Source organism: Danio rerio, chromosome 15, assembly GCF_049306965.1.
Source record: "Danio rerio strain Tuebingen ecotype United States chromosome 15, GRCz12tu, whole genome shotgun sequence".
NCBI classification, from domain to species: Eukaryota; Metazoa; Chordata; class Actinopteri; order Cypriniformes; family Danionidae; genus Danio; species Danio rerio.
In genome coordinates this window covers 879,679-894,812 of record NC_133190.1, presented here as the reverse complement: position 1 = coordinate 894,812, position 15,134 = coordinate 879,679, and the positions used below count along the sequence as shown (strand labels likewise).

The following is a 15,134-nucleotide window of genomic DNA, read 5'->3' as shown; positions in this document are numbered from 1 at the left end:
ATCTTTATGGTTTACTTTTACCAGATATGACTGTACAAAGTTGATAAAATTATAAAAAGGTTTTATCTTTACATTTTTATGTGTAAAATTTATATGATCTTAATACAACATCTGATTTTACTCCCAAAGACACCAAGAGCTGCTTTCCACTATTTTATTCAACCCTGTAGTGAACAATTAAACACATATATATTGTCTTCAGACTGCAGTACACATCTGACCCCTACATACACAAAATAAGCTACTTTTTACTGAGTAATAAAGTAACAAACAAAATGGACCACTTCTTCAGAGGTGACTCCTGATGCCATCACACAACATGGTGGTGACCTCTGCCTCGCGTCAGTCCTCTAGTCCACATGTGTCAAAATCAGTTCCTGGAGGGCCGCAGCTCTGCACACCTTTGTTCCAACCCTATTTAAACACACCTGATCAAACTGATTGAGTTCTTTAGGTTTGTTTGAAACCTACAGGTAAGTGTGTTGAAGCATGGTTGGAACTAAACTGTGCAGGGCTGCGGCCATCCAGGAACTGAGTTTGACACCCCTGCTCAAATCTGTAGTCCTCTCATTCGACCAGGTATTCCAGATGGGAGACCCTGCATCACAAATCCAAGATCTCATTGACTGTGTAGATTGATGGCTGGTCCAAAACAGCCATGCCTTGTCGTCAGGTAGATAGGTGAGTGTCTCGACTTCCTGTCTTTTACTTTCTTTGTAAGGGTTTCTGCATATGGAGTAAATCCCACACTCTCTCTAAACCAGTAGTCAACAGCTGAAACCTTGAGGGGTTCCTCCATCCAGGGAGAGAGTGGTGGCTGGTTAGTATGCACTGAAAATATGTTAAGGCAGTGGTATCTTGGTGCAGGGGTTTCTGTGCATACTCAGCTCACAGGAGCAAACAGTTCCATCTGTTCTGGTCTTCATGACAGTACCACCGAAGATACTGTCTGAGCTCCAAACCATTTGTCTGTGGTTAACAAAAATGGTGAGTAGTTTGAGGAAAAGCTTTTCAAATAAGGGTGTAAACTGGGCCCCGGTCAATACAATCTCCTCAGGTGAGCTATAGTTTCAGCTCAAGCTGGAAGAAGAGTTCTGCTGTATCTATTGCAGTAGGTAAACCAGGGAGAGGGATGAGTTTACAGGCTTTGGAGAAACAATCTACAGCAACTATAACAGAGATAAAACCATCAGAGTTATGGAAGTCAGAAACACTGTCAATACCAATACGGGATCAGAGTCATCGTGGAATGAGTAATGGAATGAGTTTACCACCAGGCAAAGATCTGGGTGTCTTTGACATGGCACAGACTGAGCAGTGACATGAGGATGGAGATTGTGTTTGTGATTGCCAATGTCATAACTTTGCTCTACCGGGGAGTTTCCTGGACAAGTGAAGTGAGTGAAGAGGTAATATAATAAGACTGTGGATGGATTGTAGGTAGAAATTGGCAAAGCTCATGAAGCATTGTAGTTCCTTTACAGTCTGGTGGCCGGGGGGAGGGGTGGTGTTCTGCAGGACCTTCTGTAACTTGCAGGGTCCTACTCTTGTGTAGTCCAGTTCTGAGTTTGGGTGAGGGATAAAAGCGACTGAAGTTTATAGTTCCATCACTTGTTAAGTTCTCAGCATTGCAACCTGAAAAACATAAATAGCAGAGAATCTCACATGTTTTACAGCTTAAAATAAAAATGCACAGTGGGGGAATATGATCCCTGTCAGTTCTCCTAATCTCTCAGAGTAGCAAGCAGGAATTTCGGTTCAGGGAGATTTATAGGTCCTCAGACTCCCCACCATTGTCAAGAGCAAACCTACACCCTTGGAAATCCCGGCACAGCTGGTGTGGTCTGGTCAGGATTTGCATGATGTAGTTGGAGCTGGTTACCAGGGGATACAGATGCTAGAGGATGATGTTGTTGGCTGTGAATCCTTCCTGTGGCCTAGGCTCTTGGCAGAATTACAAATCTTTAACAGATTGTGAGAGTTCTGATGGACTGACCCGATTGCTTGGTACTTGCACACACAGATGTGAGGGGTTGCAGGATGCTTTGTGAAGCTGCTTGAGGCTTGGTAAAATCAAGTTTTTGTAGATGATGCAAGACTTCTGGCAAGATGATTTCATTGACAAGGGCATAGGAAGGGGAGGGGACAAAAGGGGAGTGTTCTCATAAACCTGTTTTTTTTTCCTTGAAAACTGACTTGTTTTTGGGATGCATTTAATTGCACCCTGTGATGACATCCTCTCCTCTTGTGTAAGTTATTAAAGTGATTCCTGTCTATGAGTCTCTGCACTAACGAAATGTGATTTGGTTATTTCTAATTGTGAATCCTCTTATGAAATTTAAGTTTTATTTTTTTAATAGAAACCCAGGTGTCAGGCTTCTATCCAGTATACAGCATTACATGGGTATTAAGGGATATTTATACATGCAAAGCTCATTCCACACTGTTGACAAGTGAAGGCTTTTCTCCAGTGTGAATCCTCATGTGTTTTGTAAGGTTTTGTTTCCAAGTGAAACTCTTCCCACACTGTAGGCAAGAGTAAAGCTTTTCTCTATTATGAATCTTCATATGCTCTTTTAAGTTTTGTCTCCGATTAAAACTCTTTCCACATTGCTGGCAAGTGTAAGGCTTTTCTCCAGTGTGAATCCTCATATGGATGGCAAGGTGACGATTCCAGGAGAAACTCTTTCCACACTGTAGGCAGGTATAACGCTTTTCTCCATGGAGCATCCTCATATGGTCTGTAAGGTGTTGTTTATAAGTGAAACTCTTTCCACATTGTTGGCAATTGTAAGGCTTTTCTCCTGTATGAATCCTCATATGGATTATAAGGTATTGTTTGCGAGCGAAACTCTTTCCACACTGTTGGCAAACGTAAAGTTTTTCTCCATTGTGAATCTTTTCATGTTCTTTTAAGTTTTGCCTCCGATTGAAACTCTTTCCACATTGTTGGCAAGTGTAAGGCTTTTCTCCTGTGTGAATATTCATATGATTTAAAAGGTTTCGTTTGCAAGTGAAACCTTTTCCACACTGGTGGCAGGTATGTTGCTTTTCTGCAGTGTGAGTCCTCATATGGTCTGTAAGGTATTGTTTCCAAGAAAACCTCTTTCCACATTGTTGGCAAGTGTAAGGTTTTTCTCCAGTGTGAATCCTCATGTGTTTTGTAAGGTTTAGTTTCCGTGTGAAACCCTTTCCACACTGTAAGCAGCTGTGTTGTTCTTCTCCAGTGTGAATCCTCATATGGGTTACAAGGTGATGTTTCCAAGTGAAACTCTTTCCACACTGTAGGCAGGCATGGGGCTTTTCTCCATTGTGCATCCTCATATGGCGTGTAAGGTGTTGTTTCCTAGCAAAACTCTTTCCACAATGTTGGCAATTGAATGGCTTTTCTCCAGTGTGCATCCTCACATGGTCTGTAAGGTGTTGTTTACAAGTGAAACTCTTTTCACAATGTTGGCAATTGAATGGCTTTTCTCCAGTGTGAATCCTCATATGGAATGTAAGGTTTTGTTTCCAAGTGAAACTTTTTTCACACTGTTGGCAAGTGTAAAGCTTTTCTCCATTATGAATCTTCATATGCTCTTTTAAGTTTTCGCTCCGATTAAAACTCTTTCCACATTGCTGGCAAGTGTAAGGCTTTTCTCCAGTGTGAATCCTCATATGGAATGTAAGGTTTTGTTTCCAAGTGAAACTTTTTCCACACTGTTGGCAAGTGTAAAGTTTTTCTCCATTATGAATCTTCATATGCTGTCTTAGGTTTTCTCGCCGCTTGAAACTCTTTTCACATTGCTGGCACGTGTAAGGCTTTTCTCCAGTGTGAATCCTCATATGTTTTGTAAGGTAATGTTTGTGAGCGAAACTCTTTCCACACTGGTGGCAGGTATGAGATTCGGCTGTTGTTTGTGATGAGGTTTTTGTCTGTTCTGATTTTTCTCCAGAACTGAAATCCAGACATTCCTCATGCTGATCCTTCTCTTCTACTTTGTTCTGATCTTGACTCTCCTCTTTGACTGGCATCAGGTTTTCTTTGGAGACAAAAAGGACAAAAAAACCCATAGGTGTCAAAATTGACAGTAACCATTTTCAGTTGAAACAATACTATATAGTTAACCCTTATTGACTTGTACAATTTTTAGGTATACAATTCAACCAAAGAATTTCCAAGTATTTTACATGGTCGTTCTTTTAAGTATTTTCATTCATCATTCTTTTGTGGTAACCCCTGATGAAAAAGGGACTGAGCCAGCGGAATGAACCACCAACTATTCCAGCATATGTTTTACACAGCGGATGCCCTTTCAGCGGCAATCCAGTATTGGGAAACACCCATACACCCACATTCACACACACTATGGACATTTTTTGCTTACCCAATTTACCTATAGCGCATGTCTTTGGACTGTGGGTGAAACTGGAGCACCCAAAGGAAACTCAGGCCAACACGGGGAGAACATTCAAACCATGCTTTACCAAACCAGCAGACATTTCTGTGTGGAGTTTGCACTTTCTTCCCATGCTCACGTGGGTTTCCCCCGGGTTCCAAGACCAATCACTTACTGTTCAGTGGTTACTACAGCAGGGGAGTTCTCGAAATCTACCTGAGCTCAAACTCCCCTCCTGACTTGAAACGAGAGGGAGCCCTGGGCTCGAGGATCTCATAAGCTCAAGGCTCTCTCCCGGGACAGCATGCCAAACAAGCTTTTATAATCAATCATCAGCTCAGTGTGAACTCTTGAAAGGTTGTAATAACACTTTTGACAGTTCTAGTCCAGAATAATATAACAATCATTTAATCATAACAGAAATCTTCAACGATTCATTCCTATTGAACTAGTCTATACTATGTTCTTTTACACAAAAAACCTTGTCAAGAAACTGTTTGCTGTTATCGCAATCACTCCCGGTCCCAATAACCAGTTGATTGTCAAGGTCGACACCTCGGATATTGGGGTCAGCGCAGTGCTGTCTCAATGTTCTCCACATGATCATGCAGATTCCATCAAATGAGTCGACACCTATGATCAGAATCACTTTAATCAGAGTACCTAGAATCCAAATCAGCAGACAAGAACATCTCTTTGCAGTCCTTTGCAGAAGAGAAGGAATTAATGTCCTGAGAATATGAAGTGGCTAGTGAGGAAGGGGTCTTCTGAGAACTATTGATCTGCTTTTTTGCTGATTTGATTATCAATTCATGTCAAGTGTTCACCAGAACCACAAACATCCACTCGTACCTAGGCTACCTTCTGACTGGACGAAACTGAAAGATAAGAAAGCCTCATGCCAGACAAGGAATTGACCTTGACCAGGAGTGCCTAATCCTGTTCCTGGAGATCTGCCATCCTGGAATGTTCAGCTCCATCCCTGATCAACTAAACCAACTAAGTAGGATCTGAGTGAGCACTTGGTAATTAAAGAGAGGTGTGTTTGATCAAGGTTGCTGCTGAACTCTGCAGTAAGGTAGATCTCCAGGAACAGGATTGGGCACCCCTGACCAAGACTTTGAATTACAGACAGCCTTTGCCTTGCTTCTGACTTGAACTATTTGCTTGCTACGTCAAACTCATGCTCTGATTTAATAAACATTTAATTTAGATTTTGGCCTCCACAATGACTATAAAAAATAATCAAGATAAAATGGTTATGGTATTATATGCCTGCCCCAGCATTCAATCCTCTCCAAAGTGAAATCATGTAAATTTACTTTTGCAGCAGGAGACATGCTTGATTTCATAAATTAATATATAAATATCAAATGTTGAGCTTTGAGGATGAAAACCAACCTGTTTGTTCCTCAGGATCTTCATGTTTGACTCTGAAAGCTTCTTCAGTCTCTTCATGTTTGACTGTGAATGTTTCTTCAATCTTGATGTCTTCACTCTCCTCTTTAATAAACGCCATCTTTATAACAGTCTGAGCTCAGTCGCTTCAGCAGATCTTCTGTGTTTGTCCTGTTGAAGATCAGAATAATGAACAGAAAGACACAAATCCAGTCTCCATCAGCTCTCTAGTTCAGTAGTCAGTGCACTAGTGAGGGAGTCAGTGTTACTGGCCTTTATTGATCAGACAATATCAATCAATCAATCAATCAATAATTCACACTCACAACTAGCATTAAAGAGTCACTAAAGCATGCTAATTTCACAGATGCATCATATTTAGTTATAACGCCTTAATACTCATGTTTAATTATCTGTACCCATTATATGGTCAGTGTATTTTACATCCTTTCATTTTCTGTTGTTTTAAAATAATTATTCCTCCTCGTTTAAAAAATAAAATGTGATTAAATAATAATTGTAATGAGAATTAAATGCAGCATCAGTGTAAGTAAAGCTTTGAGTGCCCAGGAAAGCGCTATACAATTGTAATGAATTATTATTATTATTATTATTATTATTATTAAGAATAAATAAAGTTCACTGAGTTTTCATTTAAGTGTAGAATTTAAGACTCTTGGTGCTCACTGTGGTGAAAAGATTGATAAAAGGTTGATGATTTGTCTAAGAGTTGGATTTCAGTGTTCAGTTTACTCAGATCACTACTGGTTGTTCATAATAAACTGAGGCAGTTTACTCTTACAATACTGTTCATAAATGTTGTAGAACACATTATAATGTCACACTGAATGATACTTAACTCGCATTGTGACAATAAAGTCTAAATAAATGTCTAAACACTAATAGTTTAACACCTAAACTGATTAAAACACAAACCTTTCTCCAGTTGAAACAAACTCGGCAGCGGCGCGGCGCACCCTTATGACGTCACAAATGCATATCAAAATAAAAGTCCCGTGCGCATGATAACATTTGCAAAGGTATTTATCCAAAAAAATTCTTAAACAGCAACAATAATGATACTCAAGTTTTTGGTCGTATTAAATAAATTAATAAATGTTATAATAATTACTAACACATGTATCTTAAACTCTAAACAGTGTTTAAGTGCAGACATTATTTGTTCCAGGAGTCGGGTCTCTCTTTAAACAGAGAAATCAGCTAAATGAGTGTCTGCTCAAATGTTTAAACATACTTTATTATTATCTCACTATTTATCTTTATGGTTTACTTTTACCAGATATGACTGTACAAAGTTCAGGTTGATGAAATTATAAAAAGGTTTTATCTTTACATTTTATGTGTGAAATTTATATGATCTTAATACAACATCTGCTTTTACTCCCAAAGACACCAAGAGCTGCTTTCCACTATTTTATTCAACCCTGTAGTGAACAATTAAACACATATATATTGTCTTCAGACTGCAGTGCACATCTGACCCCTCATCAATACACAGCAGCATTGTGTGTTCAGATTAATTATTTTCTCCAGTATGCATGTAAAGGCATTTCATACATTTTACAATTTACCCACATTTACATATATAAGGATACATTAAAATGTACAGGAAAACATATTTCTTCTTTCCAGTTACAACACAATGAACACATTTTTCTTTTATATCCTGAAACCAAACTTAAAACCCACATACAAAAATGTATATGTAAAAATAAAATACACCAGAATACTAACTAAAAATGTGTGAATAGCTAAATAAAATGTAAATAAAATGAACAGTAAAACATACCTTTAGTAGACAGTTAAACACACATATATTGTCTTCAGACTGCAGTACACATCTGACCCCTATATACACAAAATAAGCTACTTTTTACTGAGTAATAAAGTAATATAAACAAAATGGACCACTTCTCCAGAGGTAACTCCTGATGCCATCACACAACATGGTGGTGACCTCTGCCTCTAGTCAGTCCTCTAGTCCACATGTGTCAAACTCAGTTCCTGGAGGGCCGCAACTCTGCACAGCTTAGTTCCAACCCTATTTAAACACACCTGATCAAACTGATTATGTCCTTTAGACTTGTTTGAAACCTACAGGTAAGTGTGTTGAAGCATGGTTGGAACTAAACTGTGCAGGGCTGCGGCCATCCAGGAACTGAGTTTGACACCCCTGCTCTTGTCTATAGTCCTCCCATTCGACCAGGTATTCCAGATGGGAGACTCTGCATCACAAATCCAAGATCTCATTGACTGTGTAGATTGATGGCTGGTCCAGAACAGCCATGCCTTGTTGTCAGGTAGATAGGGGAGTGTCTCAGACTTCCTGTCTTTTGCTTTCTTTGCTAAGGGTTTCTGCAGATTGAATAAATCCCACACTCTCTCTAAACCAGTAGTCAACAGCTGAAACCTTGAAGAGGCATTGAAAGTTATTAAGGCATTGGTATCTTGGTGCAGGGGTTTCTGTGCATACTCAGCTCACAGGAGAAAACGGTTCCATCTGTTCTGGTCCTTGTGACAGTACCACCGGAGATACTGTCTGAGCTCCAAGCCATTTGACTGTGGGGGATAACCAGAAGAATGGTTAACAGAAATGGTGAGTAGTTTGAAGAAAAGCTTTCCAGATAAGGGTGTAAACTGGGCCCTGGTCAATACAATCTCCTCAGGTGAGCTATAGTTTCAGCTCAAGCTGGAAGAAGAGTTCTGCTGTATCTATTGCAGTAGGTAAACCAGGGAGAGGGATGAGTTTACAGGCTTTGGAGAAACAATCTACAGCAACTATAACAGAGATAAAACCATCAGAATTATGGAAGTCAGAAACACTGTCAATACCAATACAGGATCAGAGTCATCGTGGAATGAGTAATGGAATGAGTTTACCACCAGGCAAAGATCTGGGTGTCTTTGACATGGCACAGACTGAGAAGTGACATGAGGATGGAGATTGTGTTTGTGATCGATAATGTCATAACTTTGCTCTACCGGGGAGTTTCCTGGACAAGTGAAGTGAGTGAAGAGGTAATATAATAAGACTGTGGATGGATTGTAGGTAGAAATTGGCAAAGCTCATGAAGCATTGTAGTTCCTTTACAGTCTGGTGGCCGGGGGGAGGGGTGGTGTTCTGCAGGACCTTCTGTAACTTGCAGGGTCCTACTCTTGTGTAGTCCAGTTCTGAGTTTGGGTGAGGGATAAAAGCAACTGGAGTTTATAATTCCATCACTTGTTAAGTTCTCAGCATTGCAACCTGAAAAACATAAATAGCAGAGAATCTCACATGTTTTACAGCTTAAAATAAAAATGCACAGTGGGGGAATATGATCCCTGTCAGTTCTCCTAATCTCTCAGAGTAGCAAGCGGGACTTCGGTTCAGGGAGATTTATAGGTCCTCAGACTCCCCACCATTGTCAAGAGCAAACCTACACCCTTGGAAATCCCGGCACCGCTGGTCTGGTCTGGTCAGGATTTGCATGATGTAGTTGGAGCTGGTTACCAGGGGATACAGAAGCTAGAGGATGATGTTGTTGGCTGTGAATCCTTCCTGTGGCCTAGGCTCTTGGCAGAATTACAAATCTTTAACAGATTGTGAGAGTTCTGATGGACTGACCCGATTGCTTGGTACTTGCACACACAGATGTGAGGGGTCGCAGGATGCTTTGTGAAACTGCTTGAGGCTTGGTAAAATCAAGTTTTTGTAGATGATGCAAGACTTCTGGCAAGATGATTTCATTGATAAGGGCATGGAAAGGGGAGGGGACAAAAGGGGAGTGTTCTCATAAACCTGTTTTTTTTTCCTTGAAAACTGACTTGTTTTTGGGATGCATTTAATTGCACCCTGTGATGACATCCTCTCCTCTTGTGTAAGTTATTACAGTGATTCCTGTCTATGAGTCTCTGCACTAACGAAATCTGATTTGGTTATTTCTAATTGTGAATCCTCTTATGAAATTTAAGATTTACTTTTTGTCAAAAACACAGTTGTCAGGCTTTTATCCAGTATGACACATCACATGGGTATTAAGGGATTTTTTTACATGCAAAGCTCATTCCACACTGTTGGCAAGTGAAGGCTTTTCTCCAGTGTGAATCCTCATGTGTTTTTTAAGGTGTTGTTTACAAGTAAAACTCTTTCCACGCTGTTGGCAAGTGTAAGGCTTTTCTCCATTATGAATCTTCATATGCTCTTTTAAGTTTTCTCTCCGATTAAAACTCTTTCCACATTGTTGGCAATTGTAAGGCTTTTCTCCTGTATGAATCCTCATATGGATTATAAGGTATTGTTTGCGAGCGAAACTCTTTCCACACTTTTGGCAAGTGTAAAGCTTTTCTCCATTGTGAATCTTCATATGCTCTCTTAAGTATTCTCTCCGATTGAAACTCTTTCCACACTGTTGGCAAGTGTAAGGCTTTTCTCCTGTGTGAATCCTCATATGATTTAAAAGGTTTCGTTTGCGAGTGAAACCTTTTCCACACTGTTGGCAGGTATGTTGCTTTTCTGCAGTGTGAGCAGTGTGAGTCCTCATATGGTCTGTAAGGTATTGTTTCCAAGAAAAACTTTTTCCACACTGTTGGCAAGTGTAAGGTTTTTCTCCAGTGTGAATCCCCATGTGTTTTGTAAGGTTTAATTTCTGTGTGAAACCCTTTCCACACTGTAGGCAGCTGTGTTGTTTTTCTCCAGTGTGAATCCTCATATGGATTGTAAGGTTTTGTTTCCAAGTGAAACTTTTTTCACACTGTTGGCAAGTGTAAAGTTTTTCTCCATTATGAATCTTCATATGCTCTTTTAAGTTTTCTCGCCGATTGAAACTCTTTCCACACTGTGGGCAAGTGAATGGCTTTTCTCCTGTATGAATCCTCATATGTTTTGTAAGGTAATGTTTGTGAGCAAAACTCTTTCCACACTGGTTGCAGGTATTAGATTCAGCTGTTGTTTGTGATGAGGTTTTTGTCTGTTCTGATTTTTCTCTAGAACTGAAATTCAGACATTCCTCATGCTGATCTTTCTCTTCTACTTTGTTCTGATCTTGACTCTCCTCTTTGACTGGCATCAGGTTTTCTTTGGAGACAAAAATGACAAAAACCCCATAGGTGTCAAAATTGACAGTAACCATTTTCAGTTGAAACAATACTATATAGTTAACCCTTATTGACTTGTACAATTTACAATTATACAATTATACATTATACAATTCAACCAAAGAATTTCCAAGTATTTTACATGGTCGTTCTTTTAGGTAATTTCATTCATCATTCCTTCGGCTTAGTCCCTTATTCATCAGGGGTTACCACAGTGGAATGAACCACCAACTATTCAAGCATATGTTTTACACAGCAGATGCCCTTTCAGCGGCAATCCAGTATTGGGAAACACCCATACACTCACATTCACACACACTATGGACAATTTTTGCTTACCCAATTTACCCAGCAGGGACTCAACCAGGGACCTTCTTGCTGTGAGGTGACAGTGCTAACCACTGAGCCACTGTGCCACCCTTAAGTATTTTCCAATGAATAAAAATCCTGATACTACCAATTTGAAGATTGTAATAACACTTTCGACACCTCAGATATTGGGGTCAGCGCAGTGCTGTCTCAATGTTCTCCACATGATCATGCAGATTCCATCAAATGAGTCGACACCTATGATCAGAATCACTTTAATCAGAGTACCTAGAATCCAAATCAGCAGACAAGAACATCTCTTTGCAGTCCTTTGCAGAAGAGAAGGAATTAATGTCCTGAGATTATGTAATGGCTAGTGAGTAAGGGGTCTTCTGAGAACTATTGATCTGCTTTTTTGCTGATATGATCATCAATTCATGTCAAGTGGTCACCAGAACCACAAACATCCACTCGTACCTAGGCTACCTTATAACTGGACAAAAACTGAAAGATAAGAAAGCCTCATGCCAGACAACGAATTGACCTTGACCAGGAGTGTCTAATCCTGTTCCTGGAGATCTGCCATCCTGGATAGTCCAGCTCCATCCCTGATCAACTAAACCAACTAAGTAGGATCTGAAGGAGCACTTGCAATTCGCTTGTTAAAGGGCCATGAAAGCCCCTCGTTTCAGCAGGGTGTTTTCACACCTCTACTTTGGAAAAAGTCAGAAAAGTGGGCGTGTCCAGCTCTGTTTAGGGGGGGAGTGTTGGAGGAAGAAAAGTGGGATGGTGTGGGAGTGTCTATTTGGGCGTGCTGAGTTTCAGAGTCAAAACACACAACCACAGCGGACAAAGTGACTGTGTTTACATGGACATCTGTAGTCAAATTATTTGCCAAATGATTAAATGGTGGACTTTAACTGCAGTTTGGCTCTTTCATTCAGGGAATTCATTCATGTCCCTCCCGACAAACGAGATATTTGATTCGAGGAGCTGCTCTAATCGTGTATTTTTCATGCAATGTTTGATACCGCACGGCGAATGAGAGAAAAAAACCCTCCGCATTTCCCAGAAACTTAGATGCACACAGCAGGTAGCGTCAGAAAGCCGCGTGTGTTATTCCGGTCACAAAATCCAACACAAGGTTAAAGTTTGGTTGTAACTGTTAGTGCTAACTTGTTTACACTCGGTGCAATAGTTTGTTTGATACGAATAAAATACGAACTGAATAAACAAAGAGCACTGGTCGCTCACTTACCAAATCTGTAGAGACAGGACAATCACCAGCAACTAGAGCCGCGTCTTTATTAAGAGGAGACTACAAGCGAATCCGGATCTCAGCGTTTGCAGATGAGAACAGCTCTCAGGTAAACAATAATCCTCCTTAGACACGTAAGTTATTTTTGTCGAGCGTCGCGTACACTGTTAATCCACACGTGACTCCAGCTGCGCTCTCACAGAGAGAAAATGAAAACAAAACTTCACTGCAGCAAACTATAAAAGCAACACTTCACGCTTGTTTTGCCAACACAACGTGGCGTCTCTGTCGTCTGAACACTGTGACAGTAATGAATATTAATGAAGTTGCACAATAGAGCGCGCTGATTGGTTTGAACCAAGCCTTACTCATGCATTAATGCAGCACACTGTAAGACGTAATAAGACTCACTCTGGCACAGACGTCCAGTCTGCACGCTGGAATACACGCTATTATCTCATGACCGTGACGCAGCTTCAAAAATTTGTTTCAAACCGGAAGTACGAATTTGCTTGAAATAACGCAAAAACAACCAATTTACACTTTTTAGTGAAATATAAGTGTCCTAATAGTGTTTTTAGCAGTGTGGGACACAGATACGACTGTCAACAGCTCAACACATGTGCTTTGGTGTTTCGTGACCCTTTAAGTGGTGACGTGTTTGTGACGCATGTAATACTGTTTCCGGGTCCAAGCCGCCACTCATTTGAGTGGAGAAATCATTAGTTTATGATCACGTTTTATTCCTATCACACATTAAAGTTAATTTTATATAAAATCATAGTGTACACAACAATTTGCTTTATAACAAATACCAAAATTTTAACAATGTATAAAAAATTTTATCACTTTCTAGCCATCGGATATTAGGCATGGACATATATACTGCGATCGTGATTTTCGAAAGCCTTAAATCGCTTTGTAAACGTTTATGATTACCATTTCATGAGTCTCCCTATTCAGTTGAATAGAGCGCTTGTACCCGGAAGCCGCTTCGCGTGACGTCACACTTAACAAGCGGATTAAAGAGAGGTGTGTTTGATCAAGGTTGCTGCTGAACTCTGCAGTAAGGTAGATCTCCAGGAACAGGATTGGGCACCCCTGACCAAGACTTTGAATTAGACAGCCTTTGCCTTGCTTCTAGACTTGAATTATTTGCTTGCTACGTCAAACTCATGCTCTGACTCATTAAACATTTATTTTCGACTTTGGCCTCCACAATGACAAAAACAAATAAATCAAGATAAAATGGTTATGGTATTATATGCCTGCCCCAGCATTCAATCCTCTCCAAAGTGAAATCATGTAAATTTACTTTTGCAGCAGGAGACATGCTTGATTTCATAAATTAATATATAAATATCAAATGTTGAGCTTTGAGGATGAAAACCAACCTGTTTGTTCCTCAGGATCTTCATGTTTGACTCTGAAAGCTTCTTCAGTCTCTTCATGTTTGACTGTGAATGTTTCTTCAATCTTGATGTCTTCACTCTCCTCTTTAATAAACGCCATCTTTATAACAGTCTGAGCTCAGTCGCTTCAGCAGATCTTCTGTGTTTGTCCTGTTGAAGATCAGAATAATGAACAGAAAGACACAAATCCAGTCTCCATCAGCTCTCTAGTTCAGTAGTCAGTGCACTAGTGAGGGAGTCAGTGTTACTGGCCTTTATTGATCAGACAATATCAATCAATCAATCAATAATTCACACTCAAAACTAGCATTAAAGAGTCACTAAAGCATGCTAATTTCACAGATGCATCATATTTAGTTATAACGCCTTAATACTCATGTTTAATTATCTGTATGCTTTATATGGTCAGTGTATTTTACATCCTTTCATTTTCTGTTGTTTTAAAATAATTATTCCTCCTCATTTAAAAATAAAATGTGATTAAATAATAATTGTAATGAGAATTAAATGCAGCATCAGTGTAAGTAAAGCTTTGAGTGCCCAGGAAAGCGCTATACAATTGTAATGAATTATTATTATTATTATTATTATTAAGAATAAATAAAGTTCACTGAGTTTTCATTTAAGTGTAGAATTTAAGACTCTTGGTGCTCACTGTGGTGAAAAGATTGATAAAAGGTTGATGATTTGTCTAAGAGTTGGATTTCAGTGTTCAGTTTACTCAGATCACTACTGGCTGTTCATAATAAACTGAGGCAGTTTACTCTTACAATACTGTTCATAAATGTAGTATAACACATTATAATGTCACACTGAATGATACTTAACTCGCATTGTGACAATAAAGTCTAAATAAATGTCTAAACACTAATAGTTTAACACCTAAACTGATTAAAACACAAACCTTTCTCCAGTTGAAACAAAGTCGTCAGCAGCGCGGCGCACCCTTATGACGTCACAAATACATATCAAAATAAAAGTCCCGCGTACATGATTAAATTTGCAGAGGTATTTATCCAAAAAAGTTCCTAAACAACAACAGTAATGATACTGAAGTTTCTCGTCGTATTAAATAAATTAATAAATGTTTATAATAATTACTAGCACATGTATCTTAAACTCTAAACAGTGTTTATGTGCAGACATTATTTGTTCCAGGAGTCGGGTCTCTCTTTAAACAGAGAAAACAGCTAAATGAGTGTCTGCTCAAATGTTTAAACATACTTTATTATTATCTCACTATTTATCTTTATGGTTTACTTTTACCAGATATGACTGTAC

At 39.4% G+C, this 15,134-nt stretch overlaps 1 protein-coding gene and 1 long non-coding RNA gene across 2 annotated transcripts in view; one reads left to right on the top strand and one right to left on the bottom strand.

Annotated features, from left to right (window-relative positions):
• The window catches only part of LOC141377992 (uncharacterized), a 199,496-nt gene that overhangs the window by 132,487 nt on the left and 51,875 nt on the right, over positions 1-15,134 (top strand). Inside the window, exon 2 of the long non-coding RNA XR_012391230.1 lies at positions 14,398-14,550. This is a non-coding gene — a long non-coding RNA (uncharacterized lncRNA). The remainder of the gene's footprint in view (positions 1-14,397; positions 14,551-15,134) is intronic.
• On the bottom strand, positions 141-14,804 carry LOC100333534 (uncharacterized). Its single transcript, XM_073924203.1, has 6 exons — positions 14,758-14,804; positions 13,836-14,003; positions 9,844-10,854; positions 8,893-9,045; positions 5,784-5,918; positions 141-4,025 (listed from the first exon to the last, which is right to left on the bottom strand). Exons 2-6 carry the CDS (start codon positions 13,951-13,953, stop codon positions 2,434-2,436), a joined length of 3,009 nt encoding a protein of 1,002 aa, XP_073780304.1. The 5' UTR covers positions 13,954-14,003; positions 14,758-14,804; the 3' UTR covers positions 141-2,433.